A 23759-nucleotide genomic window follows, 5' to 3' on the forward strand; every position below is an offset into this window, starting at 1 on the left:
GTCTGTTGAAGACCTCTGTGCTTGTAATTACAGAGCTCCCTTGAAATCCAGCCTGTAGCCAGGCTTCAAAGTAGACTGTGATTTTTACTATATGCAGCAGAACTGTGGCATTGCTGTATATAGCACAAGCGAAAATATGATCGCAGGTTCAAGTCCTCTAAGGGGACAAACAAGAACAGTGAAAATTAAAATAATATGAAAAAAAATAAAAACCCAATAAAAGTTCAAATCTTCCTTTTTACCCCATTAAAAATAGCAAAGATAAAAAAAAAATACTCACGTGGCATGGTCGCGTTCAGAAAAGTCCGATCTATCAAAATCTAAAAATAATTTACCCAATTGGTAAACAGAAAAATTCAAGAACACCAGAATTTTCTTTTTTGTTTTTTTTTTGGTCACTACAATACCACAAAAAATGCTGTAAGAAGCAATCAAAACATCATATCTATCCCAAAATGGTATCACTAAAAACGTAGTATCGCCCCGCAAAAAGTAAGCCCTCACACAGCTCCACAGACCGAAAAAATGAAAACATAACTGGTCTCAGAAAATGGCAACACAACCCAATTTTTTTTTTTTTTCTTTAAAACTCTTCTGTTTTTGTTTTTGCCACTAAACTAATAAAATTAGAAAAAAAAAATGGACATATTTTAGTTTTACCGTACACATAGTGATGAGGAAAATAATATTGCAAGGTCATTTTCACCACACAATGTACACCGTAAATATCATTCTCAAAAAATGGCAGAATTGAATTATTTTTTTTCACCATTTTTCCCACTTGGAATTTTTTTTCCCATTTTTCAGTAAACTAATTGGTAACGTGAATGGTGTCATTCAAAAGTACAAATTGTCCTGCAAAAAACAAGCCCTCATATGTCTGTGGACAGAAAAATAAAAAAGTTATGACCTTGGGAGGAAGGTGAGGGAAAAACAAAACCGGGAATTGGCCGTGGCGTGAAGGGGTTAAACACATGTCTTTCCTGTCCACTGGTGAATTTAATCTCACATACAGTTTTTTTTTCCGCTTCTTTCAGGGTATTGTGCGCATTCATCTTATAGAAGCGAGCAAACTTGTTCCTAAGGATTTTCAGATGGGAGGTTTGCTGGCAGGGAAGTCAGATCCTTATGCCATCCTACGTGTCGGGACCCAGGTCTTCACCAGCCGTGTCGTAAATGAAAATCTGAACCCTGTATGGAGAGAAATGTATGAGGTACACAGCACATTGCCTTACAGTTATAATGTACAGCCTCTATGACCATGATAATCCACTGGAGCACGTTCACGTCAGCCATCCACAGTACTGGGAGGCTGAAACGCTTTGACATTATTGGCCACTAGACTGGTCTCATGAGAGCCAGAATGGCGAGGGTGCCATAGTCACTGTAATAAGGGCTGCTGAGACACATACTGTGATAATAAAGTATAAATAGCCAATTGTGTGGGTGCAAATTAATGTGCAGTTGTCAGCCACAGCAGTCCTCTCTGGCCGCTGGACAGGAGCCCGGAGAACCGTCTCTTACCTGATGGCATCCGCAGCTTTTCTCCTGATTAGCCAGTCTGGCACATGTCACCTGTGTCACGCAGCAATGACGTTGTGCCAAGCCGGCTAGTCAAAGGAAGAGCTGCGAATGCCGTCATGTAATCTCAGGGCTCCTGTCCAGCGACCAGAGATTACCGTAGTGGTCGTTGGACTTGTCGTGCAAATAGATTTTTCACCTACTTTAAGGGTATGTTCGCTAAGGGTTTTTCTCTTCTTGCATACAAAACACAGTGTGTTAGCAGGAAAAGACTATATGTACACTTGCGTGTGTGTTTGATACGTTTTTCATGTTTGTTTGGGTTTTTTTATGTTTTGTGTATTCAGTTCAATGGGTAAAATAACCCAGGAAAACGCTGAAAGAATTGACATGCTGCGGTTTAAAATAAAAACGCACCACTGCGTAAGAAAAAATATGCAACATGTGAATGAGACTGTAGAAATATTATTTATTTTGCTGCTAGTGTAAAACACTGCGGGTTTTTTTTTCCACACAGAAAAAAAAACAGCGAAAAACTGGTGTGAACAAGCCCTAATAAGCCAATAAATAGCCAAAACTTGCCTTTCAAATCCTCCACTGCTCATGTGGTCTCCTCTGGTCATAAGTCATATATGAATAAAATTGCCGCAGCCAATAAGTGACCTCTGTGGCCATGTGCCACACGTGCCAGTTTCACCGCTGAGACTAATGATTGCCTGCTGCGGGACGTGATCAGCTACAGGAACAGTGGGGCCACTTGTGTTCTGCACTGGAACAGTGTGGGATTTGAAAAGTGAATTATGATTATTTTATTATGTTATTGAGCTGCCTATTAGACATTTTTTTAAATCACAAAATACAAATATAAGCACACATAATCCACCCCACAAGAATAATTCACCACCGCACCAATCATTTGTCAGAATGCTAGCAATATAATGTCACTATACTTTTACCAGAAATATTGATTAAATGTAAAAAAAACAAACTCCTATTAGTATATGAAGAATATGCGTTAATGTTTTATTGAAGCACTTGTGTATTGCCATGCTGCTGAGTACCTAATATACAGATGGGATGACAATTATTCATCCACCATTGCAAATTAGGTTTATTAGCAAAATTGACATTCTTTCTGCATTTGGCAATTAACCAATCAAAAAAGAGCAACTTGTTACTTTATATTAGTTGTGTTGATCTAATGAAATTATTTTCCTGGTTACATTATGCTAATCTAAATTGCAATGCAGTCTGAATATTTTTGATTGCTACTGTAACTAATCTTATTAGGAATATCCTCAACAGTTTTTCAATGGGTGAAGTAAAAGTCTCCCTTTAGCATGATATCCCCTTTCTATGTGCAGTCTGATACTTTTCATCATAGTCTTCTTGGTTACACATGCAGGCTATAGTACACGAGGTGCCAGGCCAGGAGCTTGAGGTGGAGTTGTTTGATAAGGACCCTGATAAAGACGACTTCTTAGGAAGGTAAGAAAATTCTTTTTTTTTTTTTATGGGAACCTGTCATGTGAAAAAAATACCATTAACCTCCAAATATGGGGTTAATCTACAGGTTAATATCATTCTGAAGATGTGCTGCCGCCACGCTGAAAGCCCGGCCACCAGAAGGAAATGAACTTTATTCCTCTGGCTTTCAGTCTTAGAAGCGTGTCTTCAGTCCTTATGCTATATGGATGCACTGCAGAGTCGGCTGTCAGTCAGTGTAAGGGGCGTAGTCATAGTGCATCAGTACTGAAGCCACACCTCTATGACTGAAAGCCCCAGGCTGCCTGGAGGAGTAAAAGTTTATTTCCTCCCAGCAGCAAGGCTGTCCGCTCGGCTTCAGAACTCTATTAACCTACAGAATAACCCCATATCTTCACATAATCGGTTTTGTTTTAAAGTCAAAATTATGTTTGGGGAAAAGAAAAGAAAGTCTTGTGAGCTAATAGATTGCACATAATCACAAAATCCATGTTCACTTTATATTTAAAGTATTTGTTTTACTACATAACATTTTTTTTATGACACGTACTGAAAGTAAAGCATAGTGCTTAAAGGGAATCTGTCAGCAGATTTTTATGTTATGAGAAGCAGCATGATGTAGGAACAGAGACTCTGATTCTAGTGATGTATATCACTTGCCGGGCTGCTTGCTGCAGTTTTGATAAAATCACTGCTTTAATTGCTGCAGCTCTCGCAGTTCTCTGAATGCTGAGCTCTGTATAACGCTGCCCACACCACTGATTTTGAGTCGTCCCATGTAAACAACCAATGATTGTCTTGTTGAGCTGTAGTCGTTTGGCAGTCGCACTTGACTCGTGTAAAAAGCTTGTGAAAATAGTGCAGATATTAGGTTTGGATAAAATGATTCATAAAATTTCATGTAAATGCAATAGGAAAATACATTAATCGTCACTTCAGTTAGTAGGACAAAGCTACCGCTGAAACTTCATATACTAACAAAATGCTTCTTACTCTATCTTTGAACTACCTGCATGGTGCAACGAAGAAATGTAGAAATCGTTGGTGTCAAACCCAACTGCAGTGTCCTGTGGTTAATTGTCTTATCTAAACCTATATGTACACAGAAGCTGAAGTTCCTGTCTACATGCAGACCTGTTTAAATGCAATTTAACTAATTTAGACAGTACTGCTGATATTTGTATTTTTTGTTTTGTTTTGTTTTACAGAGGTGACAGAAGACAGGCCTATTTAGAACATTTGTTCCCAATTATTGGCCAAGGAAACATTCCTGCAAACACCCAACGTTTGAGCAAAACACTTGTTCATTGGGTGCAATGATTTTAACGCAGGGTTAAAAATCATTGCTATCTGCAGCACATTGTCCTGCACGAGCAGGTGATGTGCTGCTGATAGCATCATGTGCGCACAGAATTATGGTCAGTTACTAAATGAAGAACGATCAGCTAAATGTTTTACGACTGTGATCGTCCCATGTAAACTCAGTATTAGGCCTCCTACTGGGAACAGATGAGCCGCTAAAAATGTGTGAACATTTATATACCCTTTACCAGACAGTTTGGTTGTATGTTACTATGTGACTTTGTTCTCCAGTTCTCCTTCCTTCTTTACTGTTGTTGCACCAGGAGTAAACTATGTACAGTTGGTCGTAGTCTACAAGGCTAAAAAAAATCTAAGGTGTATTTTTATCACTGTAGGAGATTGCTCTTTGTCAAGAGGAGATCACCCATGGAGAAATTTGATTTTTGGAAAACTGTATACTTTTTTTCCAGTATATATGCATTATTACAACAGGATATATAGGACTGTTCATTGTAGATCAAGAGCCTTTATCTAAAGTTCCACTGTACTGAATCTTTTATAAAGCTCCCATGTATTATAATGGTACAATCTGTAATTAAATGATGAGTTACATTACCTTTAAAAGAAACCTGTGCTGTCCTGGGCCACTTTCCAGCCACTATTATAGTAGTATGATGCATTTTTTTTTATTCAAATAAGGTTCTTGCTGTTCCATAAATTCCATATCTAATTATTCAGGACCAGTGCAGCAGGGCGTCTTTCCCAAGACCAGTCCTGCTGCGGGTCTTCTAATTAACATTCTTGGGTATGATCAGCAGCCTCAATCCCTGTTATGGTAGGACTATTATCCAGCCTGTCACTTATGTCCAAGAAGATGTGATTAGAAGATCTGTGACAGGACTAGCCCGTGGGAAGGAGATGCTCTGCCAGACTAGTCCTGCCTTGTTACTTATGTGATACTGTAGGTTTCAAGTTCATTGTACAATGATTGCAGCTCTAGTATGGAATATCAAATAACTTATTAGAAAAAAGAAATCCACACCCATAATAGAAGATGGGAACAGTCAGTAGATGTGACAGACCTTCCCTTTAAAATATTTGCAAAGTACTGTATCCTTGCACCCCTCTGGCCTGATTCATTAAGACTGTCTTAATGATGTGTGTGCAGGAGTAATATACACCAAATTCACTAAGAGACGCATACCACCTAATGAATTGGCCTCAGTAGAAATGTTACTCCAGTCAGGCTTATTTGCCCAGCTCCAACCACTTTGGCAGCGCTGGCAGAAACTGGAGTCAAAACGCCAAATGTTGCAAATTTTTGCACAATTTTGTGTTGCACCAACATTTTGCAACATTTGAAAGACTGTTATGGCAGAGTCCGGGCAAAAAAAAAACAACCTCATGAATCTGGCCCATAGTCTTTTTGAATGTCTAGAATATTTTGAGGGATTTATTTTATTATTTATCTCTGTTTTCTTTTTCTTGGTTTTGTTTTTTTTTTTGTTTTGTTTTTTTTAATTCACTATTTTCATACACACATTTGTGTTTGCAGATCAGTGATTATTGACCTTGTTTTCCCTCACTCAGAATGAAGTTGGATCTTGGCGAAGTGAAAAAAGCTCAAATACTTGACAAGGTTAGAAGCCACGTCAATTGATGGGTGCAATTTGCTTGTGGTCTTTTTGTACTTAATTATTTCTGTCTTCTCAGTGGTATCAACTTAATAATGCCAAAAGTGGGAAGATACATCTCAGACTGGAGTGGCTTACTCTTATGCCTAATGCTTCCAACCTTGAGCAGGTAAAGAAACTCTCATAATTTTGGTTGTGTTCATTAACTTTTTGTTTATAAATGTATGTGATAAGCATACATTTATCCCGTTATGCAATTCCTTAAAGTAATATGGCACATGATCTAAATCTCTTTTACCAGAGGGCTTTTCTTAAAGGGAATCTGTCACCCCCTGGGAGATATCAGACCTCTCCTATGGCCATCCAGGTTATAGAAAAGTAAATTTATACATACCTGTATGGCCCATAGTAGAGGTCTCATTGCAGAGAAATCTGTTTTTAGAAACTCCGTTTTGCACAGGCTTGGCGTCCGGGGTACGCCAAGAAGTCCCCGCCTATGTGCTTATTATTCCCTTAAATCCTCGCCTGTGTGCTTATTATTCCCTGAAATCCCCGCCTGTGTGTGTATTTATCATATCCCCCCCTCCCCTGCATGTCACAGGGCCCTGTGACATGCACTGTGCTCCCTGACTTCTGGGCATGCACAAAGCGCCGCTCACATAGGGCACGCTTTGCTTCCTCCCTGCCCCGTCTACCTGTGCACTGCGCTGCCACCTCCCGGCGCCTGCGCAATAGAACCCTGCGGCACAGTGCACAGAGAGACGGGGCCGGGATGAAGCAAAGCGCGCTCTATGTGAGTGGTGCTTTGAGCATGCCCGGGAGTCAGGGAGCACAGTACACATTACAGGGTCCTGTGATGTGCAGGGGAGGGGGGGAATATGGTAATTATTCACATAGGTGGGGATTTAGGGGAATAATAAACAGATGGGTGGGGATTGCTTGGCGTCTCCTGGAGGCCAAGCCTGTGGAAAACAGAGTTTATAAAAACACTTTTCTCTGCATTCAGACTATGGGCCATACAGGTATGTATAGATTTACTTTTCTATCACCTGTATGCCCATAGTAGAGGTCTGATAACTCCCGGGGGGTGACAGATTCCCTTTAAACTCCGCAGACAGTGTCCTGTGTATTGGGGCCTCCTGATTCTTCCCCGACAGATGTTTGGGAGGTAATGATCCGATATGTCTGATTTCGCCCTGTCGATCCTTTTGTTCTTGGCGATATAAGTTGCCAGTAGAGGAGTCTCGCAGCACTCTCTTGGAGTAGCAGAAAGTCAGGACAGAGAGTTTTTGGCTGGATCATCGTTTCACAGACCATTATATATTGTGTATATGGCCTCTACGACAAAAAAAAAGACTATCGTAAAGAAATATTGCCCCAGCCTGGCAATCGGCGGACACATTTAGTGTCTGCTGCTCTGTGGACGCACAATCTTGTATCTTTTCTGCCCTGTTTAATTCACTATCAGTAATGTTAAGAGCGAGCGGCTTGATGGCATCAGTGTGAAAGATTCTGATCTATTTGAGGCAGTGAATGTGCTCATCTATGGGGAAAATTATCTGAGAGCATATAATCTATGGAAAGTTACTAAAATTTCTACAATTGCTTGAACAATAAGCAAAGTATTTGTGATATTTATAACGCTGGCATGAAAAGATTTATGTCATGGAAATGTTTCCCGTGAGCTGACCATGTGCTTTACATGGCTCTTCTGCCACCTTTGCTCTTATGTAAACAGACACATGTACTATTGACTTACTTTTCCCGGTGTACAGTATCGCCGGCGTGTCGCAGTCTCATCCATCTTACACATTGCTTTTCCAGTCCAGGCCACATCCAATGTTGGGTGTTAGGGTGACCTTGCCTCTCTTCACACCTGTGTTTACTTACCTCCCCAGGTAATGAAAATGAACAAGGAGATAACATCAAAAACAAATGAAGAACCTTCTGCTGCCATTCTCATAGTGTACTTGGACCGAGCAGATGACCTCCCTGTAAGTACACGCTGAGGCAAACACCAGTTCTTTGCACAGTTTAATATAAAATGAGACACTAATACAAAACAGTGTGGGACAAGATCTGTGCTGTCCTCAGTGTCAGCCGCACCAGGGCATCTACTCTTAGGCTGAGGATGTCGGCTGCAGAAAAGGAAGACTGTCCCGGTCTGGCTACCACGGAGGACTGGATGACGGACAAGGGCAGCACAGATCTTTTTGCTCAACTTTAATACAAAGTACAAAAAACATTTGAATAATTAATTGAGCAAGGAATATATACATAGGTATTTTGTCATAATCTGTATGCCTTGTTAAGCTATTTGAGTTCCATATAGTGATTTTTAACTTGTTTTTAATTATTATGGTAAAAGAAATTTAGACAAAATTTATGCCAAGTTTTTGTCAATTTTGTTGAACCAGTTCCTTTTATTCTTAGTCTCTGAGAAAAGATGTAAATGTGTCTCATAAGTTAATGAATATCTGTTCATTTAATGAAAGAAAGCAGTCTTTCAAAACAAAGAGCCATATCTGGTTCAGCTATGTGGTCTCGGTCAGTGGATCTTACTACTGAAAACAGCACATTTTACAAGGGTATGCCAGGCACTCCAAGCATGAATGGCTTAGACCCCCCCAGAAACATGAATACAATACACTGTACGTCAGGGGCAATGTAACACATATTATAGGAGTTACAATAAATTCCACTTCTACTAGTAAATTCTGAATTATGTTGTGATGTTTAGTGCAATATATGGGTATATGGACATTACTTTTAATGCTGTAAACATCAGGGTGAAATGACAGTAAAACAATTTCAATAAACCACCCGGAATATTCTCGTCATGTGGATAATTGTGCAGCGCGTTATGTGCTCTTGTAATATAGCATCGCGGTATGATACAAATGTACGGATTTGTTTTTCTTCCCTTTATGTTGCCATGGCTGCTTTTATTTCTGTTCACATGAGTTTGCTTCGTATCATGGCTGCTTGAAAGTTCTATTTCAAGCCTCTGAGAGTGACATCTAGAGACAAAGAGCCTCTTGTATCAGACCAGATTATTTGTGTTCCAGCCTTTTAGTTGTCAAACAAGTTGGAATTGAGAAAACCGTAACATCAGATGTATGATATGATCCATTTATATAAGACTGTTCACATCTATGCACAGGAATATGTGGGGGAATACTTCTGCCGTATTCCTCTGGCATAAGGCTCTGCCGTATTCCTCTGGCATAAGGCTCTGCCGTATTCCTCTGGCATAAGGCTCTGCCGTATTCCTCTGGCATAAGGCTCTGCCGTATTCCTCTGGCATAAGGCTCTGCCGTGTTCCTCTGGCATAAGGCTCTGCCGTATTCCTCTGGCATAAGGCTCTGCCGTATTCCTCTGGCATAAGGCTCTGCCGTGTTCCTCTGGCATAAGGCTCTGCCGTGTTCCTCTGGCATAAGGCTCTGCCGTGTTCCTCTGGCATAAGGCTCTGCCGTGTTCCTCTGGCATAAGGCTCTGCCGTGTTCCTCTGGCATAAGGCTCTGCCGTGTTCCTCTGGCATAAGGCTCTGCCGTGTTCCTCTGGCATAAGGCTGTGCCGTGTTCCTCTGGCATAAGGCTCTGCCGTGTTCCTCTGGCATAAGGCTGTGCCGTGTTCCTCTGGCATAAGGCTGTGCCGTGTTCCTCTGGCATAAGGCTGTGCCGTGTTCCTCTGGCATAAGGCTGTGCCGTATTCCTCTGGCATAAGGCTGTGCCGTATTCCTCTGGCATAAGGCTGTGCCGTATTCCTCTGGCATAAGGCTGTGCCGTATTCCTCTGGCATAAGGCTGTGCCGTATTCCTCTGGCATAAGGCTGTGCCGTATTCCTCTGGCATAAGGCTGTGCCGTATTCCTCTGGCATAAGGCTGTGCCGTATTCCTCTGGCATAAGGCTGTGCCGTATTCCTCTGGCATAAGGCTCTGCCGAATACAACAGCACAACAGTACAGCTACAGTAATATAGAGTCGCTATTGGTCAGAATGCGGAAACAAAAAGACACATGTATAACATTATATATGTGTGAAGACACGGGGTCTACCGTGGGCAGAACACTACTCGGACAACACAGGGTGATGGTAAACAGTGTGGCAATAATTTATTGAACCACCAGCAATCAATAAGATATAGAACAGTCCCAGCAAATACACAAGATGGTGCAAAATTAGAGTCTCATCCTTCCGCTGGCCTGCCGGGATTAGATTTGTGCGATATATGGCCAAGTGACCTGATTGTCCCAACCTGGATTATTCACATAGTCTCTGAGCATTCAGCAATGGTCAGTGGAGCAGTTCTGTATCTTTCCAGCCAGGGCTGTAGTCCCTTATGCTCTCATCTTGTAGTCTCTCTCCTCTAACAGATGCAGAGACCCCCTTTTTATAGTTCACATTTGTCCTTTCAAGCCATCATTCACAGTTCAAGGGTCAGGAATCATGATATTAAATTACAATGCTCGAATATCCACAGCTCATCCCCCCCAATGTTGGCTGGCAAACACCCTACAATGGTATTTAACATACAGGTGCTTCTTACAAAATCAGAATATCATCAAAAAGTTAATTTATTTCAATTCTTCAATACAAAAAGTGAAACTTATTATTATTATTATTATTATTTATATAGCGCCATTGATTCCATGGTGCTGTACATAAGAAGGGGTTACATACCAAATAAAGATATCACTTACAGTAAACAAACTAACAACGACTGGTACGGAGGGAAGAGGACTCTGCCCTTGCGGGCTTACATTCTACAGGAATGGGGAAGGAGACAGTAGGTTGGGGGCTTGCGCTAGCTCTGGTGTTGTTGAGGTGGCTGCAGGCAAGGTCATGGCAGGCTGTAAGCTTGTTTGAAGAGATGGGTTTTCAGGTTCCATCTGAAGGATCCAAGTGTGGCGGATAATCGGACTTGTTAAGGCACAGAATTCCATAGGAAAGGGGATATTCGGGAAAAATCTTGGAGGCGATTGGGCGAGGAACGAATAAGTGTGGAGGAGAGAAGGAGGTCCTGGGAGGACCGGAGGTTATGTGAGGGAATATATCCTGAGATTAGTTCAGAGATGTACGGAGGAGAGAGGTTATGGATGGCTTTGTAGGTCAGTGTTAGTAGTTTGAACTGGATACTCTGGGCAATTGGGAGCCAATGAAGGGATTTGCAAAGGGAGATTGCAGAGGAGTAACGAGGCGAGAGATGAACTAGTCACGAAGCAGAGTTAAGGATGGACTGGAGGGGTGCGAGAGTGTTAACAGGAAGGCCACAAAGGAGGATGTTGCAGTAGTCAAGGCAGGAGATGATGAGGGCACGCACAAGCAGTTTAGTAGATTGAGGGTTGAGGAAAGGACGGATTCTGGAAATATTTTTGAGCTGGAAGTGACAGGAGGTGTCGAGAGCTTGGATGTGGGGTTTGTTTGAAGGACAGGGCAGAGTCAAAGGTTACTCCGAGGCAGCGGATTGCTGGTACAGGGGAAAGTGTGATGTAATTTATTGTGATAGAAAGGTCAGGTGGAGAAGATATGCGAGATGGGGGAAAGATGATGAGTTCAGTTTTGTTCACATTGAGCTTGAGGAAGAGGGAGGAAAAGGAGGAGGATATGGCTGCTAGACATGCTGGGATTCTAGACAGCAGAGAGGTAGATCTGGGTGTCATCAGCATACAGATGGTACTGGAAGCCATGGGATTTTATGAGCTGTCCCAGGCCAAAGATATAGATTGAGAAGAGTAGGGGTCCTAAGACAGAGCCTTGAGGGACTCCAACAGAGAGGGGGCGGGGTGAGGAGGTAGTGTTTGCTCCCTGAAAGCAGTGTGGAGGAGATGGAGTGGGAGATGCTGAATGTGTGGTTAGAAAGGTATGAGGAGATCCAGGATAGGGCAAGGTTTTTGATGCCAAAGGAAAAGAGGATCTGTAGTAGTAGGCAGTGGTCAACTGTGTCGAAAGCAGAGGACAGGTCAAGGAGGAGTATAGAGAATTGTCTGTTAGCTTTAGCTGTAAGTAAGTCATTGGTGATTTTGGTAAGGGCAGTTTCAGTGGACTGGTGGGGGCAGAAGCCGGATTGTCGAAGAGAGAGTTAGATGAGAAGGGAGAGGAAACTTCATCGTGAACGTGTTGCTCAAGGAGTTTGGAGGCAAATGGGAGCAGCGATATGGGGCGATAGCTGGACAAGGCCGTTGGCTCGAGGGATGGCTTTTTGAGGATGGTCGTGATTGTAGCATGTTTGAACGCAGCAGGGGAAGGTACCAGAAGTTTGTGATAGGTTGAAGAGATGGATTGGGGATGGGATGAGGGTCGGGGTGAGGTTGGGGAGGAGGTGGGATGGGATGGGGTCGAGTGCAAAAGTCGTGAGGTGTAATTTGGAGAGGAGACGAGAAAGGTCTCCTTCCGTGATGTTAGGAAGGGAGGTTATGGGGGAAGGGCAATGGTCTGGAAAACAAAGGGGTTGTAGTGGTTGGGCAGTAAAGACTTGCTTTGCTTGGTCAGTCTTGTTTTTGAAGTGTGTGGCAAACTCCTCAGCAGAGATGATGGAGGGCGGAGGAGAGATTTAAAAGTGTTCCCCCAGAAATCTTTCCCATTTGCTCATGTATGAGTGTTGCTTGTGATCATCTGGATAGGGGTTAATACCCTAGAAATATCTGATATTAATTCTTTAGTTGATACACCAGCTCTACACAACTTTTCAAAGTGGGTAGGTTGGGAGACTTTGAGGGAAGAGAAATGAGAAGACATATAGTTCCTGATTTACATGTAGTGATAAATAGGGTAAATGGGAATGAGGTCATTGGGAAATGCTCAGACATTAATGGGAATTTCTTAGAACATGTATCCCAAATCATTTCAATAAAAACGATTGGTCCCAACATGTGAGAATCCAGCTTATTAGAAAGTTGCCCAAAGGTAAGAATTTGGATAGATTGGAGCTAGCCACAGTTTTGTTTTTTAATTTCCATCCATCTAGAATATTCTCTTAAGAGTGGACAAGGCTGGGATGTGGCATAAATGAGTTGCCCAATAGTATCTACAGGTGTCCAGTACACCTAGCCCAACCCTCAGTTTACTCGTTAATAGAAATTGATTCTTGATTCTCTGTCTTTTATAGGCCAATTATTCAATGGTTTCTGATGTGTGAGATCTTATACTTGTCATGCATGATATAATTTTGTATTACTAGTCTCCTGATCGCATTCTAGAGGAGAAAACATGGGATTTTGTTTCCTGAGATTACCTTGAGCTAAAGACTCAATCTCCTTTCAGTATCAGTAAATAAAGAGGTAGTTAGAGGCTTTGAGACTTGTTACTTCATAATTCTTGGTAACAGTCATTGATGTTTGCTTTCTTTTGTATTCTCATCTGAATATATTTGGTTGTGTCATGTCTTATGTACATACTAATTCTTGTAAAAAAATTATTTTGAAAAATCAAGAGATTCGGGAGGGGAAAATACTATCGACATTTATTACAATCTTTTTCAGAAGTCTTTATAATAAAGGGGTAGTTTAGGGCTGTGGACAAATTTCTGAAATCACTCCTATGCAGATTGCCCAATGGTAACAGTGTACAATGTGCAAACTGTCATGATTCCCCAGTATTCCCAGTGAGAGTGAGCGGTCACATGACCGCAAGTACAGAATATGATCGGCAGAGTTGCAGTCACATACAGACTAGATTCTCATCTGCTATTCTCAATGATCTATTTAAAGAAACTGATGAAAATGTAGACCGCACAAGAGCACAACTATGCACATTGCATACTTGCAGTCACTGCTCTCTCGACCTGGGAACACTGCAATCATGACAGTGTGCACATTGCATGCTGTCATGATTCAGTAAAACAGAATGACTTCAAATATTTGTCTACAGTCCAGAAAACTCCTTTAAATTGTCATCCTTTTGATATTTATTTTTCTTGTATAGCTAAAGAAGTCAATAAAGCAACCGAATCCCATGGTACAATTCTCCATACAGGACGTTACACATGAAAGCAAGGTAAGGCACAATGGTCAGCAGAAGTACTAAGTCATAGTGGAGCACTTTGTCAGTAAAGCTATAACACGTACTGCTGTATATTGATCTAATTTTACAATATAATCCATCGAAAGAAATCCACCGGCAATTCTATATTCAGATTGCTGACACTACGGCTTTCAGAGCACCACTAGACGCCCACTCTTGATTTGTGACACCAATGGTTTTTACAAATGCTCTCTTCACTGGCTTTGGTGGGCTCCATGTAAGCCTCTATTCTCATTAGTAGGGGGTTTTTTTCTTCCTTATTTTTCTGATTTTGCCATTTGTGACAGCTAGTTTGCAATGTTGTTCGCTCCCTGAAAGCAGACCCCATTATAGATCAGTGGGAATTTTTGGGGAATTATTTAGGAACTAGTCTGTTATTTTAGAGTTTGCTCTATTTAGACAAGACGTTATGGCTGTAATGTCGTTGACCCTGGATGCAGTGTCGTAATGCACTCTGGTGTTTCATTTTTCAGACTGTGTTCAACACAAACAGTCCTGTATGGGAAGAGCCCTTCCGATTCTTTCTACGTAATCCTAGCCTTCATGACCTTGACATCCAGGTGAGAGCTGATGTTTTCTAGTACGACCACTGCAGTCAGCCGGCTGCAGTGCTCAGAAAGTGACTTATTTCTTTCTTACCAGGTAAAAGATGATGATCGCCAGCAGACTTTGGGCACTTTGTCGGTTCCATTGGGGAGGATCCTTTCTGCTGATCAGTTGACGTTAGACCAATGGTTTCAGCTCGAGAACTCTGGACAAAGAAGCAGAATCTATCTGAAGCTTGTCATGAGGGTAATACTGATATTTGCTCAGTCTACAGACACTTAGAATTAATTGACCCTACAGCCATGTTCCTCCTAGATAGATTAATAGACTTTCTAAGATTTTTGGCTCATCCCATTATGTAATATTAATGAGAGCAAACAGACATTCAGCCGTTAAATTAGTAAAATAAATACTATATGCAAAAATTAGGACTGGCCTGTGTGGTGCTGTCACCTTTCAGCAATTCTCTATTAAGTTAATTCACTTTTATAATGTTGAATTCTAACAATATATGAATATAAAAAAATACATTATTTTTAGATCATTATCGTATGCACAGAAAAAAATATTTTCTTAAAGGAAATCCTCATCATTGGGGTTGCAAACAATTTAATGTGTTTTCTGAGTTCCTCAGTCAGCTCCAGAATGCTCAGATTTATATAATTCTGCAACAAGTAAAGACGCAAAACTTAGGAACAATGTTTTAGTTATGTTTCCTCTTTTTCTTACACAGATTCTGTATTTGGACCCAACTGTATGTCCGGTCACCGGATCTGAAACCTCTGATCTAGAAGAGGCAACTTGTGGCTCCAGTGTGGATAGGCCCCCAAGGCCGAATAAAACCAGCCCTCCTGAGAACTTCGGCACTGAGGTTAGATACAGTTTTGTATTTCAATGTTACAGTATTTTAGTATTCTTGTCACAGCCATGTTGGACCTAATGTGACCCATTAATCCAGTGACTACTTTAGAGTTTTTGAAGTGAAGTTTCATTAACTGTACAATTATTGATGAGTTTCCCTATCAATAGCTGATCATAGGGAGCCCAGCAAGGAGACCACCCATGACCCTTTCTATTTTGTTTATAATGTTAGATGCATTACTTTCTCCTACAAGTTCAGCAACAGCATGTCCCTATGAACGTCGGTCATATGTTGGTGACATTGTTATAGTTACTGCATTTACAGAGAACAACCTACTATTGTGTAACACACAATAAAATTGGTATTGTTAGCTGATGAACACGGACCAGAACAAACATCCTGGTTCAGATCCGAGCTCTATTGTTCTCAAGTACTGATGCCCAGAATGCAAAAGGCCAAACTGGAGAACACAATGTACTATCCAAAATACACCACATACTGGAGAGAATTTAATAAAATGTATATTAGAACAATACAATGTTATAATTTACAGTACAGTAATGAAGATGTTCATATCCTATAATGCTAATTTTTGCAAAATGACATCTAAAATAAAATGGCAATTTTGTGGCATATTAGACTAAGTTTCCAGTATTTGGTTATAGAAGGGTTTGTGTAACTCCCATAGAAGAGAACTGGAGTTACGGAAACCGCATTGCTTGCATGAATAATTCTGTAATACTGTCCTCCACTGGCCAATATATATAAACAGGTTTTCCCATCTTAGCCATTCATATATGAGAGGGGTATACCTCTTTAACAACTTCACGACATGTGATGTACATTTGTCATGTGTTGTGTACCTGACTTGTGTGCTTGCAAGCCGAGTCCACATCTTTCCCAGCTGATGATGGCTGATTTAATCCAGAAGCATTTAACAGGCTGATGGCCTCTAACAGCGCCATTTAAGGCGCACCTGTCAGCAGGATTGTGCTCCGTAACCTACATACACTGTCAGGTGGGCAATATTACACTGATTAAAATGATATCTTGATTGATGAAATCCGTCCAGTGGTTCTTGTGTAATCTTTACTTTCAGTTTGGAGATAATGATATGCTCGTGCTCCGGGGCGGCCTTTGGGGGCGCTCCATCTGGTGCTTTGCTTACATATTAATCTGTATGCTTTTATAACTGCTCATTGTGCCTTCACTGAGTTGCCTCCTATTTTACATAATGCATCTATTAGTGCGGGGCTAGGTAAAATAGGAGGCTGGTCAGTGAAGGCACAGTGACCTGTCATAAGAGCAGACAGATGAATATGTATGCAGAGCACCAGATAGAGCGCCCCCCACAGGCCGCCCTGAAGCACGAGCATATTATTATCTCCAAACTGAAAGTAAAGATTACACAAGAACCACAGGACGGATTTCATCAACCAAGGTATCATTTTAATCAGTGTAATGGCGCCCACCTGACAGTGTATGTAGGTTATTGAGCACAATCCTGCTGACAGGTGCGCTTTAACGCGCGCTGGCAGGGGAGCGCATCAATCTGTGCAACTTGATGGCGGGGCGATGATGGCTATGACAGCCCAGGATCTGCTGAAGCACTGCTTTGTATAGTACAAGTGATCAGATGATCGCAGCTTCAACTCCACTAAGGAGACTAGCAAATACAATAATAACTGAAATTTAAAAAAAAAAAAGTAAAAATCACCCCCCTTTTGCCCCATTAAAAATAAACAAAAAACCTACAACACGTATTTGGTATCACTGCGTTCGTAAAAGTTTGATCTATCAAAATATAAAAAAGATTAATCTGATCTGTAAATGGCAAAGTGAGAAGAAAAATCAATACCTGAATTGTGTTTTTTTGGCCACCGCAATATTGCAATAAAATGCAATAAGAGACAATCAAAACATTGTATCTACCCCAAAATTGTACCAATAAAAATGACAGCTCAGCTTTTTTGTTTGGTAATCGTGCTGACCTGGAGAATCATAATGCCAGTTTTACCATATAGTGAACATGGTAAATAAAACCCACAAAAAACAATTGTGGAATTGCACTATTTTCGCAATTTCAATGCACTTGGAATTTTTTACTTGCTTTCCAGTGCATCACACAATAAAATGAATGCTGCCATTCAACAGCACAACTCACCCCGCAAAAAACAAACCCTGAGTTATGTGGATGGAAAAATACAATTTTTTATATCTCTTGGAAGAAGGGGAGGAAGAAAACGAAAAAACAGAAATTGACCGCTGCGTGAAGGGGTTAAGGGGAAAGCTGTTTGCTGAATATAAGTTCCTGGTGACATTATGGCAGAATTCAGGGATCTGTTAACAGGCCACAATGCACAAACCAGCAGCGGGTCTCCTGCCCCGAACTCAACAGTCACATTTCTGCTTATGCGGCAGAGTCCAGGTCTGGATATCACAGTCCATACTCGGGCAAGGTTTGATGGATGTCTGAATTCGACCTTACTCTTGTCTTTGTTGGAAATGTGATATCAAGGTAACTTTTTTTTTTTCTTCTTTGCACTAGAATGTGCTACGTGTTTTCATTATTGAAGCAGAAAACCTTATTGCAAAGGATAACTTCATGGGAGGAATGATTAAAGGGAAGTCCGACCCTTATGTTGTGGTCCGATCTGGAGGGAAATCTGTGCAAAGCAGAGTAATAAAGGAGACCTTGAATCCTCGCTGGGATCAGACCTTTGAGGTATCATCTACATGCGGAGCCTTTATAGTATATACTGGGAATGCTTTTGCCAGGGAATATGATACAAATGCATTGCGCTTATTCTGCAGATAACGGTCACTGATGTCCCTGGACAGGATATTGAGTTTCTCTTGTTTGATAAAGATATTGATAAAGACGATTCTCTTGGAAGGTCAGTATCGGTCAATTATAAGCCTTGTTCAGACACAAGACCATCAGGTCAGGTCTGCTTTACAGAACATGTTGGGCAAAGGAATAATCGTCCGTTCCGCACTACTGCCCTTTAGCTGTACTTGCGTGTCTTTTTTAGTAAATATTTCATTCCCCATTGAATAACTATTCTGGATAATATTTTCTTAAAAATAGAATTCTTCTGTTATTCCTCCTGGAAATTAACAAAATGACAACTAAGCAAATATCATTCTTCTGAAGAAGAGTGTCTGTGCACAGTCCTGTCATTAACTCTGTATTTAAGTTCTTGGCTTTTGTAGCTGCTTAAAATTTCACTTTTTTGCACTAAAATATCTGTGTTATTTAGCAATAAAGTATTCCTGATTTATCACGCCTTTTATTTCAGCTGTAAAGTTGCCGTGAAAAATGTGCTAAAGCAGAAAAGCATTGATGAGGTAATATTGAGCTTCTTCTGGTCATCGTTATTTTATCAACCATATATACATGTGCATGAAAAATTGTCAAAATGATGATAGAAAACCTGTCTAACACAAAAGTGTAAGACCTAAAAGTAGCACAAGACCTCGAAAGCCGTGATCACATGAATTATTGCATCATTAGGTTGACCGCAAGAATTCTGGAAAATGCCTCCAAAACAACGAAAATCTTGATAGGTTTAGTAGTTATACTAAAGTCCAACAAAGGGGTCACAGAACACAATTCAAATAAAGCTTTTATTATGATGCATTTCAGTAAAATGTGAAGCCTACAATGAGGAGCATCATACACAGGTGTGTGGTGTACACTGCAGCAGTAAGCAATGCTCGGGAACACTATACACTAGCACTCCAAAAAAGATTCCCTATGTAAAGTATCTCCTAAAAGAATATACAGAACCAACCATATAGCCAAAATAATATATCAGTTATGGTACTTTATTAAATATGATGGTACAAAAAATTGATAAAGAAATAATAACAAAATATGTATAATAATAAAAAAAAATATGTACTAGCACTTTCTATATGTCTTTTTGATTACCGCAATAACTAATTTACTATACTCCCCATCTCCTGTGTATCTTTTTTTTAATTTGTTTTTATCAATTTTTCGTACCATTATATATAATAAGGTACTATAATTGCTATATTATTTTGGCTAGATCTCCTGTTGTTCTATAAACGCTATATACACTAGCAGGGAGGTACTGACCCAAATCAACAGCTGCAAAGACAACTAAATAGGGAATCCCAGTAAATTTTGCTTGTTAGTGCCAAAGAACATCTGTAAATGAATAAAGGATTGTAATTGACCCCAGGATGGCAGCTGCACCCAACAAACATTACACCTTTTCTTCTTTTTATAGAAGCAATGGTAAAACACAAGCCAGCGATGGTTGCCTTCCTTGTGGGTGGTGTGGCTGTTCTTTTTGCACTCTTTAGTTTTGTTTATTATGATTTCCTATATATTTTCCTTATCTTTGCACCCGGTTATTTGGGTCAGTATCTCCCTTCTTTACACTTCACATGTATACAGGGCTATCTAGTAATTATAGCTACTGTGTATAATATGCATATACGGTGGACTTTAAAAATGAGCATCACGTGCTGAAGCGTATGTAATTTTATTAAAATATATCCCGATACCAATGAATCCATTTTATATGAATCTGATTTTGTGTCCTATTATGTAGGATTATCAGTTTGTGTACCTGCCGCAGGTGTTTATTGGGTGGCCCATTCCTCATAGGAGGTCAGCGGTCACCGATCAGATCCAGGGTACTATGCAAAGTGATCAGAGCCCAATTGAGTTCAGCAGACTGGAAATGCCTGGTTATTGTCTTGTGACCCTGTTCTTTTACCAGACATTCTGTGTATATGGTGATAAGTAGCTGCTGTTTACATGTAAAATGGATGAAACATGCGATTCTGTGTGCAGACTGTTGTGTGACGTAAGGGAGGTGGACAACCCCTTTATATCTTCCGGCTTGGCTCGTACAGTATGTGAACGCTGTAGTCGACCAGGGGCTGCCCCCTTCTCGTGACGCCCCCATTGCATGTTGATCCCTGCGGACAGATGGGGCGCAGTGCTAACTACTGAAGAGCGAGCCAATCCGGGAGGCAAGTGTCCATCTCTTTTTTTTTTTTTTTTTTTTTTTCTCACCTTCATGGGTCCATTAATAAGATGATGTACCATAGTGGACAACCCCTTTAATTTATTTTGCTAATTGTTGCTAATAATTGTTACATAACACTAATGTGTGGACCACTGGTGGACACTGACAGAAGAGGGTCCTTGTGTAAGAACAATATATGGGCCCTTTGCAGTCTAATAGCACCTCATATTGCAGAATTCCACCTGCTTTGGAGGTAGTAGTGGGCCCAGGTTGCACCAATGATATGTCCGCCTCTGGTCTGGACTGTCTTCACTAACTCTGTTACCATCCGACAGTGGCTGCCCTTGGAAGCTGTAAAATCAGGAAGATTGCATGTCAAAGTAGAGTGCTTGTCTCAGCTTACGGATCCTTCTCTGCTCGATCAGGTAATTTCTACAGTTACATACTTCATGTTGTTTCTAGTTTGTAATATATTGCTTCTGTCTCTACATTGTTTGATAATCGCTTCCATTTTATTTTATTGTTAGTACTTTTAGTGGACTCACTCCTGACTTGCTCTGGCAGTATTATTGTCTCTTAGGCTATGTGCCCACGATGCAGAAATGCTCCGGATTTTTCCTGAGCGTTTCTGCATCTCCCTGGCAGAAAAAACGCATGCGGATTGTACATGCGTTTTCCTGCCAGGGACATGCGGATATGAAGCGTTCTTCACATGCATTTCCGCATGCGGGTTGACAAGCGCTTTCCAAGCGATTTTAGCATCACTTGGGAAGTGCTTGTCAACTTGGTCACACTATATAAATCCATGCAACCGGCCTGGCTTTATATAGTGTGACCTTAAAGAATATTTAAAAATAAAAAAATAAATCTATACTTACCTTCTCATGGCCCCCGGAGTCTTGCTTCGCTCTGTCCTCCCTTGCCGACAGCTCGCGAACACTACACTGAAGGACCTGCCGTCACATGACTATGACGTCAGCGCAGGTCCTTTAGTCCACCACGAGCTGCCGGCAAGTGAAGACGAGCACACCGCGGGCCATCAGAAGATAAATATAATATTTATTTTTTATTTTATTCTTTTTTTTACATGTTCTATGGTACCCGGGTCCGGAGGAGAGCCTCCTCTCCTCCACACCCGTGTACCATCCGCACATTGAAACGCATGGATTCCGCATGTACAGATCCAGTGATCTGGAATCCAAGCGATTCAATGCAAGTCAATGGCGGCGAAAACGCAGCGCTTCCGCAAAATAATTGGTAGTGCTGCCTTTTTTTTCCGCAATGATAACCCGCAGCGGAAATTTCCACAGCACATGCGGATTATCTTTGGGGATCATTGCAGACCTTCTACCAAGCATTTTTTAAGCGTTTCTGCAGCGTTTTTGCCGCTGCGGAAACGCTTATAAAACGCATCATGAGCACACAGCCTCACACAAGTAGTAACATTCTGCTCTTATTGACTGCTATTACTTCTATGGTCTTTTTTCTATTCTTTCTTAGGTGCAGATGGTGAACAGCCTGACTCAGTCAGCACAGAGTGAAGAGTTCTCCACTGCCCTCCTCTGTGTATATTTAGAGCGAGCCAGTGATTTACCGGTGAGTTAGTTATTCTCATGACAGTCTTTCCTTTTATCTTTTGTTTTACAGATCGAAGCAAAGCGTTTATAAGCAGATTGCACATCTTACAAGCCCTATTTACTGTGCATTTTTAAAACCACAAAGGAAAGTGCAAAGCATTGCTAATTAGCTGGCCATTCCCCAGCTTCATTTCATCTCTTGTCAACAGAGCAGCTCTTCCTCTTCCGCTCTGCTCTGTTTTTGGGCGACACTGCAAACGTCATGCTGATTGACAGCCGGATTCCCACAGTTAGTCAATCAGCATGACATCGGCAGAGGCACCCTGTCAGCAGAGCAGAACAAAAGACGCTGCTCTGTCAACTTGGCGGCAGTAGGTGAATAGCTGGCAGGAGCGGACCGTGACAGCTACGAGCCAGCAGAGACCAATGCTGGGCAGAACAGGCAGGTAGTTACCAATTACCTGCCTGTTCGTTCTTAGCCCCATAAGCAAAAATAATCAATGTCGTGGATAACCCCTTTAGGAGGAATAAACTTGGACTGCTATATCTTGCAAATGCAAAAAAAATGTAGGATAGGAGCAGCACACACATATAGCATTCACTTAATACATGGGTGTACGTACGCTGTGGCTGATGTACAAAGATATATTTACAAACACTATGCACCAGAATTAATGAGTACTTAAATTCCACTATAGCTAGACATTTAAAAAGCATCAGATAATTTGTTTACAGTTTTTATCAAAATTGTAAAAGTGCACCCACCCACCAGCAACCATCTGACTTTATTTGGCTGGGACCCTAAATTCTTCAGTCGCCTCTGCGGAATCCTGCTATAATTTGCTCTAATTTTAGACAGTATGGGAACGATGGGTGGACAATAGGAAGCTTGACATTGGAGGTGGTCAAACCCCCATATATTTTGCTAAAAGGATCTAAGTGCAAGCACTTGCTGAACATGCCACCATGCCAGAAGCAAGCTGGTGCAGCTGATGGGTTAATTCCATCACTTTTGCTGCTGAATAGCAAAATACTTGTCAGGACACTCATCTGTGTTAGAAGTGTTTTATTGGCAAACAAAGGGGGGAGGTGTAGGCCAAAGTGCAAGGGTAAGAAATGAAGAGGGAAAGGAATCCAGGCCCTTGGATGGCAAGGCACCATACTAGAGCCCATTATTGCTCTGTTATAGAGCACCTATGTGCACCACTTTCTGATTGGAAAATACCACCCTCCCCTTTGTAAAAAAAAATAAGTAAAAATTATAGTAACAGTGGTGAAGATTTGCTAAGCTACAAGTGCCAAACCTCTCTGGTCAGACCCTTTCTTCTGCCTTGCTTGGCAAATCGCTATGACGTAGTTGGACTGATGTGGCTTCATACAAAAGACAGCCTGGTTTGAGATATTATACCATGCAGTAAAATTGTGCCAAAATGTTGGAGCAAAGTAAGTCTACCAGTATGTAGTGTAATGTTATGTAGTCTGAAGGCACACCGATCTTACCAAGCAGCATGACCGTGTGATACACTTGATGCATTAGTCTGCCTAGTGTAAGTTTACATTGTCTAACATTAGACAAGATTAGTAAATCTGCCCCATAGTGTTAATCACTTTCTTTTGTTTCTCTTCCCGCTTACCCTGCCCAGTTTATATATTTATCTGCTCTTGCTTTTCTTCACTATTCTTACTGTCCATCTTATTGTTTATATAGGTGAAGAAAGGAGCCAAACTACCTAGTGCAAGTGCCCAGATAAGTGTGAGGAAAGCTTCCTACAAGACTAAGGTACTTCTTACTACCAGTGT

At 41.1% G+C, this 23759-nt stretch overlaps 1 protein-coding gene across 1 annotated transcript in view; it reads left to right on the forward strand.

Annotated features, from left to right (window-relative positions):
* ESYT1 (extended synaptotagmin 1) overlaps positions 1–23759 on the forward strand; it is a 95912-nt gene that overhangs the window by 46201 nt on the left and 25952 nt on the right. The window contains exons 9-23 of the mRNA XM_073663730.1: positions 1038–1214; positions 2927–3009; positions 5899–5947; positions 6022–6111; positions 7841–7936; positions 13864–13935; positions 14436–14522; positions 14605–14754; positions 15242–15379; positions 17919–18095; positions 18185–18267; positions 18673–18721; positions 20718–20807; positions 21883–21978; positions 23668–23739. Coding sequence (XP_073519831.1) covers positions 1038–1214; positions 2927–3009; positions 5899–5947; positions 6022–6111; positions 7841–7936; positions 13864–13935; positions 14436–14522; positions 14605–14754; positions 15242–15379; positions 17919–18095; positions 18185–18267; positions 18673–18721; positions 20718–20807; positions 21883–21978; positions 23668–23739 — 1509 coding nt within the window. The remainder of the gene's footprint in view (positions 1–1037; positions 1215–2926; positions 3010–5898; positions 5948–6021; positions 6112–7840; positions 7937–13863; positions 13936–14435; positions 14523–14604; positions 14755–15241; positions 15380–17918; positions 18096–18184; positions 18268–18672; positions 18722–20717; positions 20808–21882; positions 21979–23667; positions 23740–23759) is intronic.

The sequence above is a fragment of the Phyllobates terribilis genome, unplaced genomic scaffold (genome assembly GCF_046119375.1).
Source record: "Phyllobates terribilis strain yellow unplaced genomic scaffold, ASM4611937v1 Scaffold_2__4_contigs__length_985480577, whole genome shotgun sequence".
Classification (NCBI taxonomy): domain Eukaryota; kingdom Metazoa; phylum Chordata; class Amphibia; order Anura; family Dendrobatidae; genus Phyllobates; species Phyllobates terribilis.